At 64.8% G+C, this 17,251-nt stretch overlaps 6 protein-coding genes across 6 annotated transcripts in view; 4 read left to right on the forward strand and 2 right to left on the reverse strand.

Moving 5' to 3' along the window:
• Window positions 1-2,856, reverse strand: part of EMIHUDRAFT_454491 (hypothetical protein) — a gene marked incomplete at both ends in the record, with an annotated part of 4,757 nt that extends 1,901 nt beyond the window's left edge. The window contains 5 exons of the mRNA XM_005791642.1: window positions 294-488; window positions 698-1,396; window positions 1,438-2,010; window positions 2,215-2,334; window positions 2,404-2,856. Coding sequence (XP_005791699.1) covers window positions 294-488; window positions 698-1,396; window positions 1,438-2,010; window positions 2,215-2,334; window positions 2,404-2,856 — 2,040 coding nt within the window. The remainder of the gene's footprint in view (window positions 1-293; window positions 489-697; window positions 1,397-1,437; window positions 2,011-2,214; window positions 2,335-2,403) is intronic.
• Window positions 2,857-3,320: 464 nt separating this feature from the next.
• On the reverse strand, window positions 3,321-4,109 carry EMIHUDRAFT_223798 (hypothetical protein; the record flags this gene model as incomplete). The annotated part of the gene is made up of 3 exons (XM_005791643.1): window positions 3,321-3,561; window positions 3,631-3,725; window positions 3,837-4,109. The coding sequence occupies 3 exons, from the start codon at window positions 4,107-4,109 to the stop codon at window positions 3,321-3,323; spliced, it is 609 nt and encodes a 202-aa protein (XP_005791700.1).
• A 1,310-nt stretch (window positions 4,110-5,419) lies between these two features.
• EMIHUDRAFT_223799 (hypothetical protein) lies at window positions 5,420-6,559 on the forward strand (the record flags this gene model as incomplete). The annotated part of the gene is made up of 1 exon (XM_005791644.1): window positions 5,420-6,559. One exon carries the CDS (start codon window positions 5,420-5,422, stop codon window positions 6,557-6,559), a length of 1,140 nt encoding a protein of 379 aa, XP_005791701.1.
• A 4,256-nt stretch (window positions 6,560-10,815) lies between these two features.
• Window positions 10,816-12,877, forward strand: EMIHUDRAFT_454492 (hypothetical protein; the record flags this gene model as incomplete). The annotated part of the gene is made up of 6 exons (XM_005791645.1): window positions 10,816-10,821; window positions 10,903-10,958; window positions 11,047-11,144; window positions 11,368-11,417; window positions 11,536-12,731; window positions 12,828-12,877. 5 exons carry the CDS (start codon window positions 10,816-10,818, stop codon window positions 12,562-12,564), a joined length of 1,239 nt encoding a protein of 412 aa, XP_005791702.1. The 3' UTR covers window positions 12,565-12,731; window positions 12,828-12,877.
• Window positions 12,878-14,429: 1,552 nt separating this feature from the next.
• Window positions 14,430-14,888, forward strand: EMIHUDRAFT_47954 (hypothetical protein; the record flags this gene model as incomplete). The annotated part of the gene is made up of 1 exon (XM_005791646.1): window positions 14,430-14,888. A coding segment is annotated over one exon (459 nt), but the record flags the coding sequence as incomplete, so codon positions are not given.
• Window positions 14,889-15,300: 412 nt separating this feature from the next.
• Window positions 15,301-15,828, forward strand: EMIHUDRAFT_70033 (hypothetical protein; the record flags this gene model as incomplete). The annotated part of the gene is made up of 1 exon (XM_005791647.1): window positions 15,301-15,828. The coding sequence occupies one exon, from the start codon at window positions 15,301-15,303 to the stop codon at window positions 15,826-15,828; it is 528 nt and encodes a 175-aa protein (XP_005791704.1).
• Window positions 15,829-17,251: the final 1,423 nt, after the last annotated feature.

Consider the following 17,251-nt stretch of genomic DNA (forward strand, 5'->3'; position numbering starts at 1 on the left):
GGCCGGAGCGTGATCCCGCCCTCGAGCGACGCGCTGACCTCGTCCTTCGCTGCTGGCATCGTATGTCGACTTCGTCGACGAGAGAACGGCGTTTGCGTTCAGTACCAGACCGTCGCGCGTGAGGAGTGGGGTGGGGTTGTGGTCGCTTTGAACCTCCCAGCGTTTCTTTTTCTTGCGTCTTGGAATGAAGAATTTTAAAGGGTAGCGGATTGGGATACTGGCCCGGGGGGGGGGGCGGAGCACAGAGGGGAGGGGCGAGGCGGCGCCTCGAGGTCGCGCTTCAGGTGCGAGACGTCGGCGCAGAGCACGTTCCCGACTTGCCCCTCCCAAGGCCTCCGCTCCTCGAGGCCCTGCTTGTCGACGGCGTACGTGGTGCCGTTCTCGATGACGACCGACTGCACCCTGGTCGGCCCTCCCTGCGGGAACTTGAGGCGCGTCTTGTGCAGCGCCTCGCGCGCCTCCTCCTCGGTGGGGATGAGCAGCCGCGCCTGCGGCCGAGAGGGGCCACGAGGGTGAGAGGAAGGGGGCGGTACCGCAGAGGCGGGTGGTGTGGCGGTGTCGGTGGCGGTGTCGGTGGCGGCGGAAGTGGTGGCGGTGGCGGCGGAGTGGTGGCGGTGGCGGTGGCAGAGGTGGCGGTGGCGGCGGAAGTGGTGGCGGTGGCGGTGGCAGAGGTGGCCTCCGGCTGGGAGAGGTCGACGATCGCGTTGAAGGCGTGGTCGTCCTCGACGTTGATGACCTCGAGCACGACGTCGAAGCGTGCGAGGTGCGGGTTCTGCGCGCGCTGGGTCACCTCGATGCGCCGCGCCGAGAAGCGCGCCTCGCGCGGCCGCTTGAACACGCGCAACACGCTGCTGAGAGAAGGCACGCTCGGCGGGCCGGGCTTGAGCCCGTGGGCCAGCCTGCGCAGCAGCTCCTCGTCCTCCTTCTCCGCCACGACAAACTGGGAGAGGCCGCGCAGGCCGCCGAGCGCCGCCTCCGCCGCCTTGGCGAACTCCTCCTTCCCCGCCTTCATCTTGACGTACGAGCCGAGCGGCCCGATCGGCGGCGAGCGGAAGGACCTCTCGTTCTTCTTGACGGCGGCGATCAGCTCCGGCATCTGCGGGTGCAGCCGCTTGGAGACGTCGAACGAGTCCCGGTCGAGCCCGCGCCGGTCGTCGGCGATCTGCTGCAGCCTCCGCTCCGCGTCGGTCACCTCCGCGCGGCTTGCCTCGATCCCCTCCATCGCGGCGTCGTGCTGCCGCTTGCTCGCCTGCAGCGCCTGCTGCTTCTCGCCGATCGCCCGCTGCAGCGCGGCCACCTCCTCCTCCGCCTCGAGCCGGTCCCGCTCGAGCGCCGCGCGCTGCGTCTGCTGGTTCTTCTCGAGGTCCTCGAGGTAGCCGTCGAGCCGCAGCTTCGCCTGACGCGCGCTCGAGGGAGGCGTGCGGGAGGGGTGTCTACGAGGCGTCTGCGTCGTGCGTGCGCCGCTCTCGCCTGCGTTATCTGCTCCTCGAGCGTCTGCCCCTCGTCGCGCGCCGTGGTCGCCGCGCGCTGCGCCAGCTTGATGCTCTTCTTGCGCTTGTTCTGCGCCTCCAGCAGCGCCTTGCCACTCGAGGACGCGTCCTGCGCCTGCTTCATCAGGTCGTCCGCCTCGGCCTGCGCCTCCTGCAGCGCCTTCTCCTGCGCCTTGAACTCGTCGCGCGCCGCGCTGTGCTCCTGCGTGTTCTTGCGCAGGTCCGCCTCCGCCGCCGCCTCCGCCGCGCTCTGCGCCTCCAGCCTCTTCTCGCGCTCGGCGATGCAGGCCCACATCGCAACTTTGTTGAGCTCCTCCAGCTGGGCGTCCATCCGCTTGAGCGCCACCGCGCCGTCGTACTCGGCCTTGGCCTTGGCCGCCGCCTCCTCGTACGTGGGCAGCTTTGCCTCGGCCGCCTCCACGTCCGCCTTTGCCTTTTCGATCATCGACAGCGTCTGTTGGTGCTTCTCCTTCATGTCCTTGAGGTTGGACGCCTCGAGGAAAAAGTCGTACAACGTCACCTGAGGCGCGCGAGACGCGGTGGAGGCGGCGGCCGTAGCGGCGGCGGCCGGGGCGGCCGGGGCGGCCGGGGCGGCCGGGGCGGCCGGGATGGCGGGGGGGCCGGAGGCGCGTGCGAGGGGCGCGGGGGTGGAGGCGGGCGGCCGGGCGGCGGCCTCGTTGTTGTTGCCGTGCAGAAACTTCTTGGCGTGCTCCTGCGTCAGCACGGCGCACGGGTTGTCCGCCTTGATGTTGAAGTGCTCGCACAGCCTGGACACCTCGCCCTTGTTCACCTTCATCCGGCCGGAGCCGTCCCCGCGCGAGAGGTAGTACCCGCCGCCGCCCACCTAGCCGTGAGCACCGCGCCGTGAGCGTGACCTGCATCGCGTGTGCGGCCGCCAGGGGCAAGAGCGCACCTTTTCGATCCGGTGCTCGACGACGACCGTCTCGCCAAAGTCGTCGGGCCTGTACGGGTCGCCCCCCCCGTTGGCGATGTGGATCTTGATGCACGCGGAGTCCGCGCCGTGCTTGATGTAGTTCTTGTGCGTGCTCGTGTTCTTGCCGCTCGCCTGTGCCTTGCAGCCGAGTCCCGCCTGCAGCGCGAGCACGACGGCGGACTTGCCCGAGCCGTTCTTGCCGACGATGAAGTTGACGTGGGGGTCGAGCTCCACACGCAGGTGGCTGTGGTTCATGAAATTCTCGACGACCACCTCACGGACGACGCCGTTCTCGTACTCCTGCGGCGCAGACGCAGGCCCCTTCCGCCCGCCACTCTTGCTGCGCTTGGGCGCGCTGCCGCCGGTTTCCCCGTCAGAAACATCGTCAAGGTCCTCGACAGGCGTCGCGGGCTCCGCACGCTTCCGGGGCATGCCGGTTGTTGCCCTTTTCGCGCCGGTGCCTGGCGAGGTACTCCACGCCTCCCCGGTCCCCCCTGGTTCCCGTACACCCTCCCCCTCCCCCGCGCGCAGCGCGGCCTCCGCAGCGGCGCGCAGCGCCGCTGCACCCCGCCGGCGGCGGGAGCGCCGCAGGCGGCTCGACAGAGCCCCTTGCACTAGCCACGACGACACACTAGAGCCGGGGCGGCCTTACGCCCACCTTTTAATCCCCAAACACACGCCACCCCGCTAGTTCTAGCATCGTTCGCCCCGCCCCGTCCAGGGGGAGGATGCCATGCCGCAAAGTGCGCGTCACAGACCTGTGAGCCAGGACGGAAAAGGTGTGAGTGAACGGCGCGCAGGTGGCAAGGAGGGCGGGAGGGCTGGAGGGCGGGGAGCGGTGAGGGCGGCGAGGGCGATGAGAGAGGGGAGGGCCGCGCGCACCCGGTCGGCAGCGACTACTCGCCGCTGCCGATAGTCGCCACAGCGTTGGCGTTGGACTGCACCGGCACTGGTTCGGGCTCCAGCTCCAGCTCCAGCAGCTGCTTTTCATCCATCTTGTCGAGGATCGCCGTGCGCTGCTTGTCGGCGGTGAAGCTCTTGGAGAGCGCCTGCTTTGCGCCCACAGCTTTTGCCAGCCGGCGCTGAACCCTCGTCGTGATCGTCACCTCCCTGTCCTCGATTTGCTCCCGCGTATACCTACCGTACTCCGTGGCTGGCGTGAGTGGCGAGTCCAAAACGGGACGGCGAGTCTGACAAGTTGAGGACCTAATCGCCCGCTGCGACACAGCAAAGTTGTAATCAAAGTCTCGCCGCGACTGCGACGTCGGCTTCACGTCCGCCGCCGCCGGCTCTTGCCCGGCCTCCGCCTCCGGTGACGCCGCCTCCGCCGCCGCCGCCGCCGCCGCCGCCGCCTCCGCCGCCTCCGCCGCCGCCGCCGCCTCGGTCGTCTCCGCCAGCTCCATCAGCGCCACCACCGCGCGCGCATGCTCGCCGTCCGGGTCGGCCGGAGCGAGCACGACACCGCGGCGCGCCTGCTCGCGCGAGGCCGCGCGGGCGGTGGAGGTGCACCTCTCGCAAACCGCCTTGATCTTATCGCCCGACGTCTTGGCATACGCCAGCCCATCAGGCGGCGCGGCGGTCGAGTGGGCGTACTTGGCCACGATCTGCTCATTGTAGAGCTGGGCAGCGCGGTCGTACATCCACATCGAGAGCACACCCTTCTTTGCCTCGCTCGCCTCGCCCATGGCTGTAGTCATCGCCTACCGGACGTGACTCGGTGGACGGCGGTCAGGACGGGCTGCTAGACGCATGGGGAAACGACAGAGAGTACTGCACTTGCGTTTGGGGCTGCTTGGGTGGGGATAGGGCGGGCGCCTGGGTCATGAGCGTGATCTCGGTCTATGCGTCGTCGTCTGAAGCCGCCGCCGCCTCCCCTCCCTCTGCCTGCCGCACCGCGGCATCCACTACTGCATCGGGGATCGCGTAGAGCTCCGCACTAATGGCCGCCGCGCTCGCAGCCGCCGCTGCAGTCGCAGCCGCCTCTGCCGCCTCTGCCGCCGAGTACCACAGCTGCGCGCCAGCGTTCCAACACGCCCCGCACATCCTCTGAAAGCGGCACCTGTCCCCGGGCTCGCGACTGGAGTCGAAGTAGGGCTGGCAGAGGGTCGGCGGGTCGTGTATCATCGACTGAGCGGCACACCTTGCGCCAATGCAAGGGAACCGGTGCTTTGTCGCCTGCAGCGCCGGCGCTCCATAGGGCACGCCGCGCCAGGTGTGCGGCACATATAGAGGAGCTGGGGTTGCTGACGACGTTGCCGCCGTGGAGGCCGATGGTCCGGCGCCCACGGCTTGGTTGGTAGCCATCCCCGCAACCTCGGACGGCGCGGAGGGCAAGCCCCCCGCGCCGTCCAGCACCCCCGTCGAACACGGGGGCTGAGCGTCGAACACGCCCGTGTTCGACGGGTGGGGGGCAACCAGTTCCGGCGCTCCCCTACCGAACCACGCACCGCCCGCCCATGCCGACTTCCGTCCTCCCGCCGCCCTCCCCCCTTCCCGCCCCTCCGCCCTCGCCATCCCCCATCTGTGCGCCCCTCCCCGTCCGCTCCCTCCTGGCTTGTCAGCCGCCCCACCGAGGGCACCATGAAGTGTAGCGATCGCCATCTCGCTGGCCTCTCCGCAAGGCCCCCCGACCGCGTCGAACTCATCGGCGCGGGCTCTCTCGGCTACGGGACCGGCCCCAGCTTCGGCTGAGGGCTGACAAGCTGCCGAGCCCAAATCACACTGTGAGCGTCGTGATTTCTTGTTGGTTTTCTAAAATCTCTCTCGAGTGCAACTGGGGCTAAAAAATCGAGGAAATCCGCAGCGGCCTCCTCCTATGCGTGTTTTTAACTGCCCAGCCTAATGTGGCGAAGCCCGGGGCAAGGAGAAGGAGAAGAAGGAGAACTCCACTCAAAAAAGAAAGTCAGGAAATATCCAAGAACTGCCTCGCTGGTGAGGTCGACCCCACCTTTTTCTGTGCTCTACCGACGGCTGAGCAGCATCAAGCCAGCGCTCGATGGGCGGCTCCCTCGGCAAGGCGGAGCTCGCGCTGCTCGACCATGGCGTCAGGTGGTGGAGCGATCAGGGTGGCGCTCCCGTCTCGTACACGACGCTCGACGTCCCGCTGCACGACGGCGACGGCTCTCACATCCACACTGTCGAGTACTTTTCCAAGGGCGGCCAGAAGGGGGCGAAGCGAGCGCCGCTCGTGTGCCTGCACGGGTACGGCTTTGGCACGGGCCTGTACTTTAGCACGATGCCGTCGATCGTCGGGCGGTGGGGCGGCCGCGTGTTTGCGCTCGACTCGCTCGGCTGCGGCCTGTCTAGCCGGCCGCGCTGGAGGCTGGCGCAGGGCGAGTCGGCCGACGTCGCAGAGGTGGAGGAGTTCTTCGTCGGCGGGCTCGAGCGCTGGCGGAAGAGCATGAAGATTGACCGGATGGTGCTGCTGGGACACTCGATCGGCGGGTACCTCGCCGTCGCCTACGCGGAGCGGTACCCGCAGCACGTCGACCGGCTGATCCTGGCCTCTCCCGTGGGCGTGCCGCACCCGCCCGCCGAGCTGGCGGCCGCGATCGGCGACGCGCCCTTCCTGGTCCGCACGGTGCTCGGCATGTGGAGGAGTGGGTGGAGCCCGATGACGCTCGCCAAGCTCGGCCTCGGCAACATGATGATGCGCGGCTACGTGAGCCGCCGCTTCGCCGACGTGGACTGGATCCCAAAGGACCTGCTCCAGGCGTACCTCTACCAGAACTGGTCGGGCGGCCGCAACAGCGGCGGAGGCTACGCGCACAGCACGCTGCTCGTCCCGGGCGGTCTCGGCGAGCTGGCTTACGCGAGGCAGCCGCTCGTCGATCGGATCCCGCGCCTGCGCGTGGGCCGCATCTCGGCCATCTACGGAGAGTTCGACTGGATGGACCACCGGAACATGAAGGCGCTCAAGACGAGCCTGCTCAAGAGGAAGGCCGAGGCGGGCCTCGAGGCGCCGCTCATTGAGGTGATCCGCGTGGCGAGCGCGAGCCACCAAATCCCGATCGACAACCCGCTCGGCTTTGCGGAGGCCGTCCTCGACTCGTGCAACGACGCGGACGCCGCCCACGGCACGACGGTGGGAGGCTCGCGGGGCGCGATCGGGCGGCTCGTGCCGGGGTATCACTGAGACTCTGGCGGCGGCTCCCGAGACTCTCATCAAAGCTCGGTGCTCCGCACCACCTGAGCGGTGAGATGTGTGTATTTGATACAGTGTTTATGACAACCGATGTGCGATAGAGTGACGTGTGTGGAGGGTCCAGAGTCTGCGCGAATCGGTGATAATCTGTTACAAACGCGAAACGGACGAGACGGTCGAGACCGAGACGCGGCGTTCGCGGAGCTTTCTCGGCTCGCTTTTACGGTCTTTGCCGTTTCCCGTTTGCGTGAATTTGCGATTCGTTGCACGTTGGAGGGCGGGGAATATGGCACTGGGACTTTTCGGTGGTCGAAATGCGGCGGGGCGGAGATGCGTCCTCTTGTGGGACGCCCATTGGGACGACCTGACTGACACCCCTGTCGCCCAGCCCCTTGGCAGCGATCGATGCCGGCGCCGGAATGCGGCGGCGGGAGGCACCACGAGCGCAATGAAAAAATTGTAACAAGTGGAACTGCGTTCATGCGGTTCTAGATGGGGCCTACATGATACGTCCATGATACATACATGATACAGGGTGCGAGGAGGCGAGATGCGGGGGGCACAGCTTGGACGACAGGCGCGCAAGAGACAGAAGACTAGGTCCAGCCCTGGGTGGCGCAGGTTGTGACATTTGGCGATTCCGCGACTTACTGGGCCCCTGAGCCGCTACCCGTGTGCGATTTTTTGTGGCCCGGGCATGATACTGATAGTAAACGGGTCAGAACCGGCCAAACACAGGCTACAGCCCCACACACGCGCCCGCCATAGCTCCTGGAGAGCATGCGCGAGTGACGCGCTACAAGCCGCGAGAGTGGCATCAGAGGCAGGAACGACGTGCTCTTGCTGCACCTCGCAGCTGCACCGAGTGTGCTCGCAGTGTATGCCACGGCCACCGACTGCGGCATTGCTCTCGTGCAGCTAGGCGACGCAGGTCCATCAGCAGGGCTCATCCAATGCGAGCGCACATTGTGCGTAGCCGCAGGCAGGTGGCAGTGCACGGCCGCACACCGGCTGTGGCGGCTCGTATGCCCCCGGCAGTGCTGCTAGTCATTAACTTGCGTATTAGGGCCGCAGCAGACTGCTGCTGTGGCAGCAGCAGCAGCAGCCTGCTGCCTGATTCAGTCAAGCCAGCGGCGCAGCGAGGCGTGCAGAATTTGCGTGGTTTTGTTCCTCCTGAGGCTGAGCGCATTCGAGCCCTTCGACCGGAGTTGGATGGTACCACGCGTCTCACTGAGACGCGGGGTACTGGCCATGGCCGGACTACGGAGCGTGAGGTGGCGAGCGGAGCGAGCGACAAAACAACGAGAAAAACACGGATCTGACGATTGTCACAGAACGTCAGATCTTGCGCCACCCAGGGCTGGACCCAGTCAGAAAGCCAGGGAACAAAGAGGAGGCAAGTAGGGGGGGCGGCTCGTAACTGAGGTTCGCCTTCAGGGACAGCCGCCTCCCTGAGTGGTGCTTGTTGTTCATAACGCTACTTACCTGTACTTGTGACCACGATCGATGCGAGGACGCAAGTCCACACCAACCTCGGCCATTCCAACGGCCAGACCGCTCGCTTAAGGCTGATTGGCTAGACGAGCGGTCTACCCCCGACGGGGCGGTCTGGATCACGGGGGATGACATCCTGCCTCCCGGCACGCCGGGAGGAGGTGGGTGCTCCGCCGCCAGACCCCCCCCTCTCCATCACCCTCGCCCAGGGATCTACAACGCTGTCTTAAGGTCCGACAGGTTCGGCACCGGGCACCGCCTCGGTATACAAAATGCGCCTGCGGGCGGACCCTTACAGATCACAGATCACATGATACAGTATCAGTTAATTCTAATATAGTTAACTAGTTTGAACATAAGAAGGACGGACGGACGGAAACCGGATACGCCGATGACTTTTAAAGGACTTGTCCTTTACAAAAGGACACCTTGATCTCGCGTTTTCGCTCCCATTGAGCTCTCTGCAAGCCTCTCCTGGGCATTGAGGTATGCTACCATGTCCACCTGACAGCCTCCAGGCGGTGGGGTCACGACCCAGCCCAAGCAACACATTCAAAACCGACCCGGAGACGTACCCGCAACCGTTTGTCCTTTACGCCCGCTAGTCCTCATCACTGTCCACAATCACCTGCCGCTTGCGTAGGGGGGGGGCTGCAGCCTGGGAGGAGGGCGCAGCAGGCGCTTGGCACCTTTGGACACGCGCCCAAGCACTCCCTTCACCATCTTCTTCACTATGAGCCCGCCCGGTTTTGAGCTTGCGTCCCAGTCGCTGCAGCGGCTCTGTCAGCGGACCAATCTTGCGGTAGCGGCGATCAATTGCGTGCTGCTGCTTGGCGTTGCGCCTTCGGGGAAGGATGTGGTCCTCCTCTGTCAGTTGGCTGTTGGTGGTGAAGATGCGTGGCATGTACTGCGGGAGGGTGCCGTTGTTGTAGCGGCATTTGATGCGCTCGCTTGGCGGTGAGCTGGCTCAGCACGTCTTCATTCGAGAGCTCGCCGCGGCCGAGTGCGGCGTACGTCAGGTGGTACTTGCGGGCGGGTTGATGACGCTCACGTCGGCCGGGGCACCACCCACTAGCTGCATGATCACCGGCGGTCACTGGTCACCGATCACCGGCCTTTGGAGAGTTCTCTGTAGCCGGAGGGGATGTTGACCTTTAGCTGTTGGGGCCACCCTTCCGCTTTGGTTTTTTCCCCACAGACCACTCGGGCAGCTTTTACCAAATGCCAAAGTTGCACTTTACCACTCGGGCAGATTCGATTGGATTTTACCACGGGCAAACTCGATGAAACGGCGGACGGAAAACGCCTTCGCGGCCGCTCGCCGGAGAGCTATGCATGAAGCGGCCGGCGCCGCCGCAGCTCACCGATGGAGCTTGCGCCGCGGCTCAATCCACTGGCGCAGCAGCATTGCGACACATTCTCCAAGCACGGCCTCTGGCGTTGCGATTGCACAGAGAGCGAGCAATAGTCGCCAAAAACACTGATCTGTGTGCAGTGGATCTCCATGGCGGTCGCGCCCAGGGAAAGGACAACCGCGGGCCTCGAATGCTCGCCCGGACGCGGACCCACCGTGCGAGTTGCAGACCCGGAGGTGGCCGACCCAGCTCACCCCCAGAGAGGCCATGCCCAGGGTCAGGCATAAAAGGGGGGTGTTTTTCCGCCCGTGCTTGTTACTCAAGTGCTCAAGTTTGGCGCAGGGGTACACGATACACACATGGTACACATGAATCGTCGCGTGGTGATACGCATGATGATACAAACACGTGTATGATACAAACAACAATGATACGTATCGGATAACAACCCCCCCCCAATCTGATAACAAACCCTTACAGTTGAAAATTGTGGAGATGTGGACACACCGGACATACATACATCGGCACAAATTGGGGTTGGTCACTCACGCACCCCACGGACTGCACACGACCTCCTGAGCACAGGCCACAGAAATGCCGAAACACCGTCGCCGCAATCGCCCGTTCACACCCCACGCAAGTCTCGAGGTCCGGGTATCCAGGGCAAGATGACGATGTTCGGGGACATTTGGACTGGCGACCGGCACGCGGTGGGCTTGGAGAAGGCGCAAGGGTTGATGCAGCGGCAAGTGCAGCGTGGCTACCGAGCCGTGCGGTGAGTGTGCCATGCCGCCACGTCTCTCCTACCCCTCGCCCCCGCGGCAGAAGCACCCGGGTGGTCCAAGGGGTGCTAGAGCCCAGCGTCGGAAACTCGCACACGCGCACGAGATTGAGCGGCTCAGAGTGAGCCGCGAGCAGCGAGAGAGAGCGTGAGACTGCGAGCGCGCGCGGGTCGCGACGGACCGAGAGAGCAGAGTGTGGTGACATTCGTACCTTTGGGACTCGATGGGACTCGGTGCACGGCGTGGAGGAGGCAACCGAGGCCCGTGCCCAGTACTGTGGACAAGCGCTGCGTCTTGGGACCCGGGTTTTCTGTGTTTCAGCCGCCCAACAAAAAGAAAAAAACGGCAATTTTACACACACACACACACAGGGAAACGCCGGGCTTCACAAAAAAGAAAATGAACCAGGCCCGTCCTCGCAGCCCTCCCTTGGCATGTCTGTTTTCTTTCTTTCTTTGCTTGCTATAAACTGGGCCAGAACGTCGGCCCGCGAGGTGGATGCTAGCATGAGCCCGATGAGTCGCAGTGCTCTTGCGTTTCGGCGGTAGTGATGTAATCGAATGCCACGTTCGGATCGCTCCTCATCGCAAACCCCGTCAGCAGTCCTCCTCCGGGAATGTACGTAAGAGCTACATACACTGAGAGAGTGTTCTCCCAGTAAGCTAAAAGTATACACTGAGCGAGAGAGATAGGGTGCCCACAGGACCCAAAAGAAAATAGCTTTCCTGCTCAAAAAGGGACGCACGAGGCAAATCTGATGTTGGATTGTTCCAATAGGAGAGAGGCCTCTTCCGTTGGGGGACCGAGTTCATAGGAAACGAGGGTTTCCCATTGTGTCCCGCTCCAGCGCGAGCGTGACACTGCACTTGGCGCCGAGCGCCCGCGGCTCAGACCTTGTGCAGGCCTACCCTCGGTGGGAGCACCGGTCCGGACCGATGGCGCTCGGTGTGGAGCAAGCAAGACCCCCCCCCCCCCCCCCATCGGCGCGCGCTCGCCATTCCAACGGCCGCCAGGAGCACCAAGAGGACTCCTCATGGCTGCTCCCAAGTGGGCTTCGACCGGCCTCGGCTGTGGGGGCGGGTTGTCCCGGCTGCGGACGCCTTCTGCAGCCCCCTGGGATGGGGACTGCACCCCAAAACTGCCCCACGGCGGCATACAGCACTGCCAGCCAGCCTCTTCCTCCTCCTCAAGGACTGCGCCCCCCAAAAACTTCTGCCTGTCCCCGCCCTGTCGATTGATTGCATGACAGCCTCCCATTCATCCTCCTCGATGTCGACGTGCCCGAGCGTTGTCGACCTGATGCTCGCCGCCTTCCCCGAGGAGCTGAGCGTTCAAGGTGAAGCAGAAGAAGGTCCTCGTCCTCAACATCAAAAAGGTCACCGTCGCACTCCGCCTCGCTGCCAAAGAGCTCTCGATCGGCAGCGTCGAGGGCTGCCAGCTCGCTCCCATCGAGATCGCCCGACGGGCGGCCGATCGCGATCCGTTCTTCCAGCTGGTCGAGATTCATCGCGCCGTCGTCGACGAAATCAGTCGCCCGCCTGGAGCTCACACGCTCCACATCCGCCGCGAGAAGACTCATCACAGCATTGTACACGGCGCAAAGACGATTGAGCTCAGGCGCGCGGACGGCGCGTTTGCAAGCATCCGCGCGGGCGACACTGTCACGTTCACTCACACCTCGCGCGAGGTGAAGACGACTGTGACGCGCGTCGAGCACGCCGAGTCCCTCGAGCAGCGGATCCACAGCTGGCGGCGCGCAGCTGTCCCAACAGCCCACACCGATAACGAGGCCATCTCGTACGTCGCGGAGGTCCTCAGCCCGCGCGTACCTGTCCTCGCAATTCACTTCATCACCGCCGAGAACGCGTTCCGAGCTGCAGTCATGCACCACCTGCAGCAGAACTTTGCAAACGCAGACGCCGTGACTTCTGAGGCGTTCACGGCGACCCGCGCCGGGGGATGCAAGTATGCCCTGCTCGCAATCCTCAGCAGCAGACGGGGGCGGATTCTACACAGCGCGACGAATTGCTGCACCGGCACTTCCAGCGCCGGGGGGCACGCAGAACGCCAGGTGCTGGACGGCTACCTGGAGTCTGACCGCAGACTACCACGCGCGTGCGTTCGCAATCTCACGCTCACGGTGCTGAGATTCGATGCAAAGGGATCGCTTGCAATGGCTCGGCCGTGCGCCGAGTGCTGCAAGCGCATCCGCCGTGCTGCGGCGCACGTAAAGCGCGTGCGCTGGTCGACTGGGTGTGGAGAGGACGTCGAGTGTTGCAACAGCAAGTGTATCGAGGGAACCCCGACCCGATGGATGCAGCAGCATATGTCGGGGCACACGCCGAATGGACCCTCGGTGAAGTGATATCTCCTCCGTGCCGTGTGTGCCCCACACAATTCTGATATCGAACGGCATGTGAAAAGTGTAGCTGGGGGGGGGCGCGGGCGTGCAACCGGAACCGCCCGGACATGTGCGTCCGAGATGGGTGCCGGATAGTGGATTGGGGGTCTGCGTCTGGGGGCGGTTGCCCCTCTGGAGACCGCGCAGGCATCGAAAAAAATGGGTGGGAAGGCGGTTTCACAAGCATTCTATACAGGGCGGGGACCTGTTCCTTTTTACCCATCTCTCCTAGTAGAGGTGTCCGTTTTATTTATTTATTTAAGCATTCTACATGAAACCGCCCCCACCCATTTTTTTCGACCCTGCTCCAACGTAGTACGTACAGGGTGGTGCCCTTAACCCTTTATCATTTAGCCAAACATGCAGAGAGCCCCCCGCGAAGAGGAGCCATGAAAAAGAATCCCTGGTGCCGACGATTTTTTTCGCGGTATCCGCGGCGGGATATGGCGGGATATGGCGGGATACCGGGAGATACCGGGAGATACCAGGAGATACACGTGGATATGATGAGATACGGAGCCCCCACGATGTGTTCACGACAACGTCCGTGAAGCTAATCGGAGCGACGGGCGAAACTTCGCGCTTCGACCGGCCGTGATCTGCCGTGCGGCTAAGCGCTCGATTCCCATGATTGGCGAGAGCTCGTCATCATCGATGAAGCACCGCAAGGACAGCCTTGATCGCCGACCAGGAGGATGGTCACCTGCAGCCGGCGGCCTCAGTCGGTCGGGGGGGAGCGGGGGGCCAGGCTGGGCCGCTCGCGGGCGCACAGGAATCCGGCACTCGCGAGGGAGGCGCTCGATGCTCGCGCTCTGCGGCCGGAGCGCGGAGAGGCCGGGCTGCTCGGCGTGAGGCGGGCAGGATATGGCAGGATATGGCAGGATATGGCGGGATATGGCGGGATATGGCGGGATATGGCGGGATATGGTCAGATATGGTCAGATATGGTCAGATATGGAGAGATACATCAAGATACCGCCAAAAAATCGTCCGCACTAGGGCTAAAAGACTTGGGTCGCGCTCTGAGCGTGCTGGCCGCGCGTCCAAGCTGCCATCAGGACTGACATGGAGCCTCGGAGAGCCGGCCGCCGCACATCTGCAGCGACGGAGAGCACCTCGGGTTGCGGCAGCGCAGTGCCTGGAGCTGCATGCGCTACACGATCGGCAGCGACGGCAACGCAGCGGATGGCATCGGCGGCAAGGCGCGTCGAACATTTTGAGAGGTAGACCTATTGTTTTGTGAGTCAGAGCGAGCTTAGAGGCCAGTGGTGTCGTGGTTCGTTGTGCCCATGCGTGTCGGATAGCGACGCTGCGAGACGTGCGAATAAGGTGGACATCAATTTTTTGGGAGATAAAACCTATACTTCTGGGTTTTTCGTGGTCCTTAGGGCCAGGACCGGATGACATACCAAGTTTCACGTAAAGCCATGAAGATAGGATCTCAGTCTGAGTCGCCGTCGCGGACAAAGAGCTTGAGGCGGACCTTGTCGACCTTGTGGCTCGCCATTGTGAGCCTGAGGATGTTGCTGTGCACCTCGGCGTCCGCCTCGACGTGCTCCATGCTCTGCGGCGCGCGAGCAAGCGTTGCAGCGAGATAGAGCGCTTTGGCGACGCAGATGGGATGGAAGTGGGTGTGCCAGACGTGCCGGGCACCCGCTATCACGTGGAAAGGTGTGCCGAAGCTGTGCCGGGCACTTGCTATCACGTCCAACCAGACGGCGATAGAGCGTTTTCGAGCACTGGCTCGCACCAGTCACCAGAATACCCTGGTACCAATGCAGCGAGCGGCCGCGGGTGCGAGAGCGTGGCGAGCTGACGATACATACACGCTGTCGGCGGAGTACGATGACGAGGGCGTCTGGGTTTATCAGGCGTACAACGAAGGCATCGCGGACTGGGCGGTGGAGCACGGCACCCTCGGCGGCCCGCTCTTCAATACGACGAGGATGACTTGGATCAAGCCTTCGTTTGCGTGGATGCTCTATAGATGTGGCTACTCGGCGAAGCACGGCCAGGAGCGCGTGCTGAAGCTCAAGCTGCCACACAGCGAGGTGGCGTCGCTGCTCGAAGCGTGCGCCTGCACGCACGGTGGCGGCGGGAGCAAGGGCCGTGTTCAGTGGGACCCGGCGCGATGCCTTTACTCAAGCGAGGGAAAGGGCAAGTCCACGGAGCCTCGCAAGATGCTTCGAGAGCGTGCCATCCAGATCGGCCTCTCGCGCGAGCTCTCCGAACGCTTCGCGCGCTCGATCCTCGCGGTTGTCGACGTGAGTGCCCTCGCGCGTCGCGTCGGCGATGCCCACCAATCGAAGGACGTGCGCGCTGCAATGGAGGTGTTGCGCGCAAATCTACCGACGGAGCGACCGTACATGCATTGCGAAGGACCTTGTCCGGCTGCGCTTGATGCAACCAGAGGAGCAGAAGCTCGCTCCTGGACCGATCCAGGGCCGTGGCGAGGGCGGCGGAGGAGCGTTTGGCGACGAGGACAGCGGAGGAGATGGCGACGGAGGCGAGGGCGGCGGTGAGGGCGGCGGCGGTGAGGGTGGCGGCGAGGGCAGCGACGGCGAGGGAACGGCCGAAACGAGCCCGGCAGTCAGGTCGTCGGCCGACGGCAGCAGTGGTTCAAAGCTGAGCAGCCCGCGTTGGCCTCCGCCAGCATGGGAAGCGAAGCGGCTTCTCGCGGCCGAGCAGTTCGTAGCGAAGATGCGGAAGCACCCGCAGTTCAGTGCTGTGACAGAGACAGAGGCACACGTCTTCTTCTGGAAGCCTCTCAGTGCGTTTGATCAGTGGTCACCGTGCCGCTTCGAAGTCGATGGGCAGTGGTACAACTGCGCCGAGCAGTACATGATGTCAGAGAAGGCGCAGCTGTTTGGGGACATGCATACGCGCGCCAAGATCCTCACTGAGCTCGACCCGGCAGTGCAGAAGAGGCTGGCGAGCGCCAAGGGTACACTGCGAAATTTCGACGAGTCCACATGGGAGAGAGAGTCCTTGCGCATCGTGACGGCAGGCAACCGGGCCAAATTCGAACAGAATGCCGAGCTCAAGGCCGTGTTGCTCGCCACAGCAGGCAAGCTCCTCGTGGAGGCGAGCCCGATGGATGCCATCTGGGGGATCGGGCTTGGGGTTCAGGAGGCACTGGAACGAGATCCCGCCACGTGGCCGGGGAAGAACCTACTTGGACAGGCGTTGATGCTCGTGCGGGAGCAGCTCCTCCGCGGAGCCCCATAGCAGGCTGTTTACAGGGTCAGGCACAGGGCCGCGGTCGCGGTCGCGGTTGCAAATGTGTGCAGCAGCGTGTTTTCGCGGGCATCGCCGGGGGGGCGGCGCGGTCTCGCGGGTCGGGCCGTCGGGGTCGCGCTGCCGCACGGTAGCAGCAGTGTTCGGCGAGTGCGTCTCGGGCCCCAGGAGTATAAAGCTGTGAAATCTTGACGCGGGCCGACATGTACAATCATGTAAGCTAGTATATGTAAGTAACCGCAGCGAGACGCGCGGGAGCCCCACCGACGATCGAGAGGTTCGAGAGCTCTTTCGAGGTGCAACACCTTGGGGCGTTCGAATCCACAACATATCGCACAAATTCGCGCACATCAATCCCTGTGCATCACACGCCCCGTCCCACGATGGATCCCAAATATACCACAGCGCGCGGGTCCGCCGACTCCGCTTGGTGCCAGCCCACGCACGGCTCTCGGCCGCCCTGCTCCCTCGGCCCCGCGCGGCAACCCTCCCGAATACCACGGCTGCCCCTCTCCCTCGCCCCGGCACTCAGAAGCCGCCCGCTGGCTGCGGCTGCGCAAAGGGCGCCCCGTTGGGCTGCTCGGGGAGCACGCCCGGGAAGAGCGACGTGAAGAAGGCCAGCAGCGTCCCTGACACGGCCGCCAGCGCGCCTCTTGGCTCCTCCTCCGCCCGCGCCGCAGCGGCGTCTCCGCCAGCCTCGGCCGGCCCGCCCGCCGCTTGCGGCGCGGCGGCAAAGTCTTCGCCGCCCTCTCCGCCCCCCTCTCCACCCGGCCCCTCCTCCACCCGCCCTCTTGGCGGCGGCGGCGCGGGCGGCGGCGGCGCGGGCGGCGGCGGCGCGGGCGGCGGCGGCGCGAGCAGTCTCACCACGAAGTTGAGCCGGCCTGCGGCAGGGAGGAGGGAGGGTGGGGAGGGGGAGGGGTGGCGGTCGCGGCGCGGCGCGGAGCCGGGCGAGCCAGTTTGCGCGAGGAAGATGAGGAGCGCGCATCCGGACAGGGTTGCGATGCGGTGCGGTGCCCCGTCCTGCGAGAGGACGTACACAAAGAGGGCCTACGAGCAGGTTGCGAGAAGGGTCGTGCAAGGCTGCAAGGCAGCTCCTCCTCCTCGGCGGAAGGCGGAGAGGGCCAGCTTGAGCGCCAGCTTGAGAGAGTGCACCTCCTCCCCCTCGCCTCCCCCGCCCGGGTCAGCGCCCTCGCCCCCCGCGGCGGCGGCGGCGGCGGCGCCACCGGCGCCACCTGCACCGGCGGCGGCGGCGGCGGCGGCGGCGGTGTCCTCCGGCGGGCGTGCAGACGCGGCGGCGGGGTCGGTGGGCGCGACCACGCCGAGGCTGCTCCCGTGCGCGCCGTCTGCGAAGAGGCCGAAGGTGTGCGGGAGGAGGGGGAGCTGGAAGACATACGGCTGGCCGCCCCACTCGACG

Source organism: Emiliania huxleyi (genome assembly GCF_000372725.1).
Source record: "Emiliania huxleyi CCMP1516 unplaced genomic scaffold EMIHUscaffold_111, whole genome shotgun sequence".
NCBI classification, from domain to species: domain Eukaryota; phylum Haptophyta; order Isochrysidales; family Noelaerhabdaceae; genus Emiliania; species Emiliania huxleyi.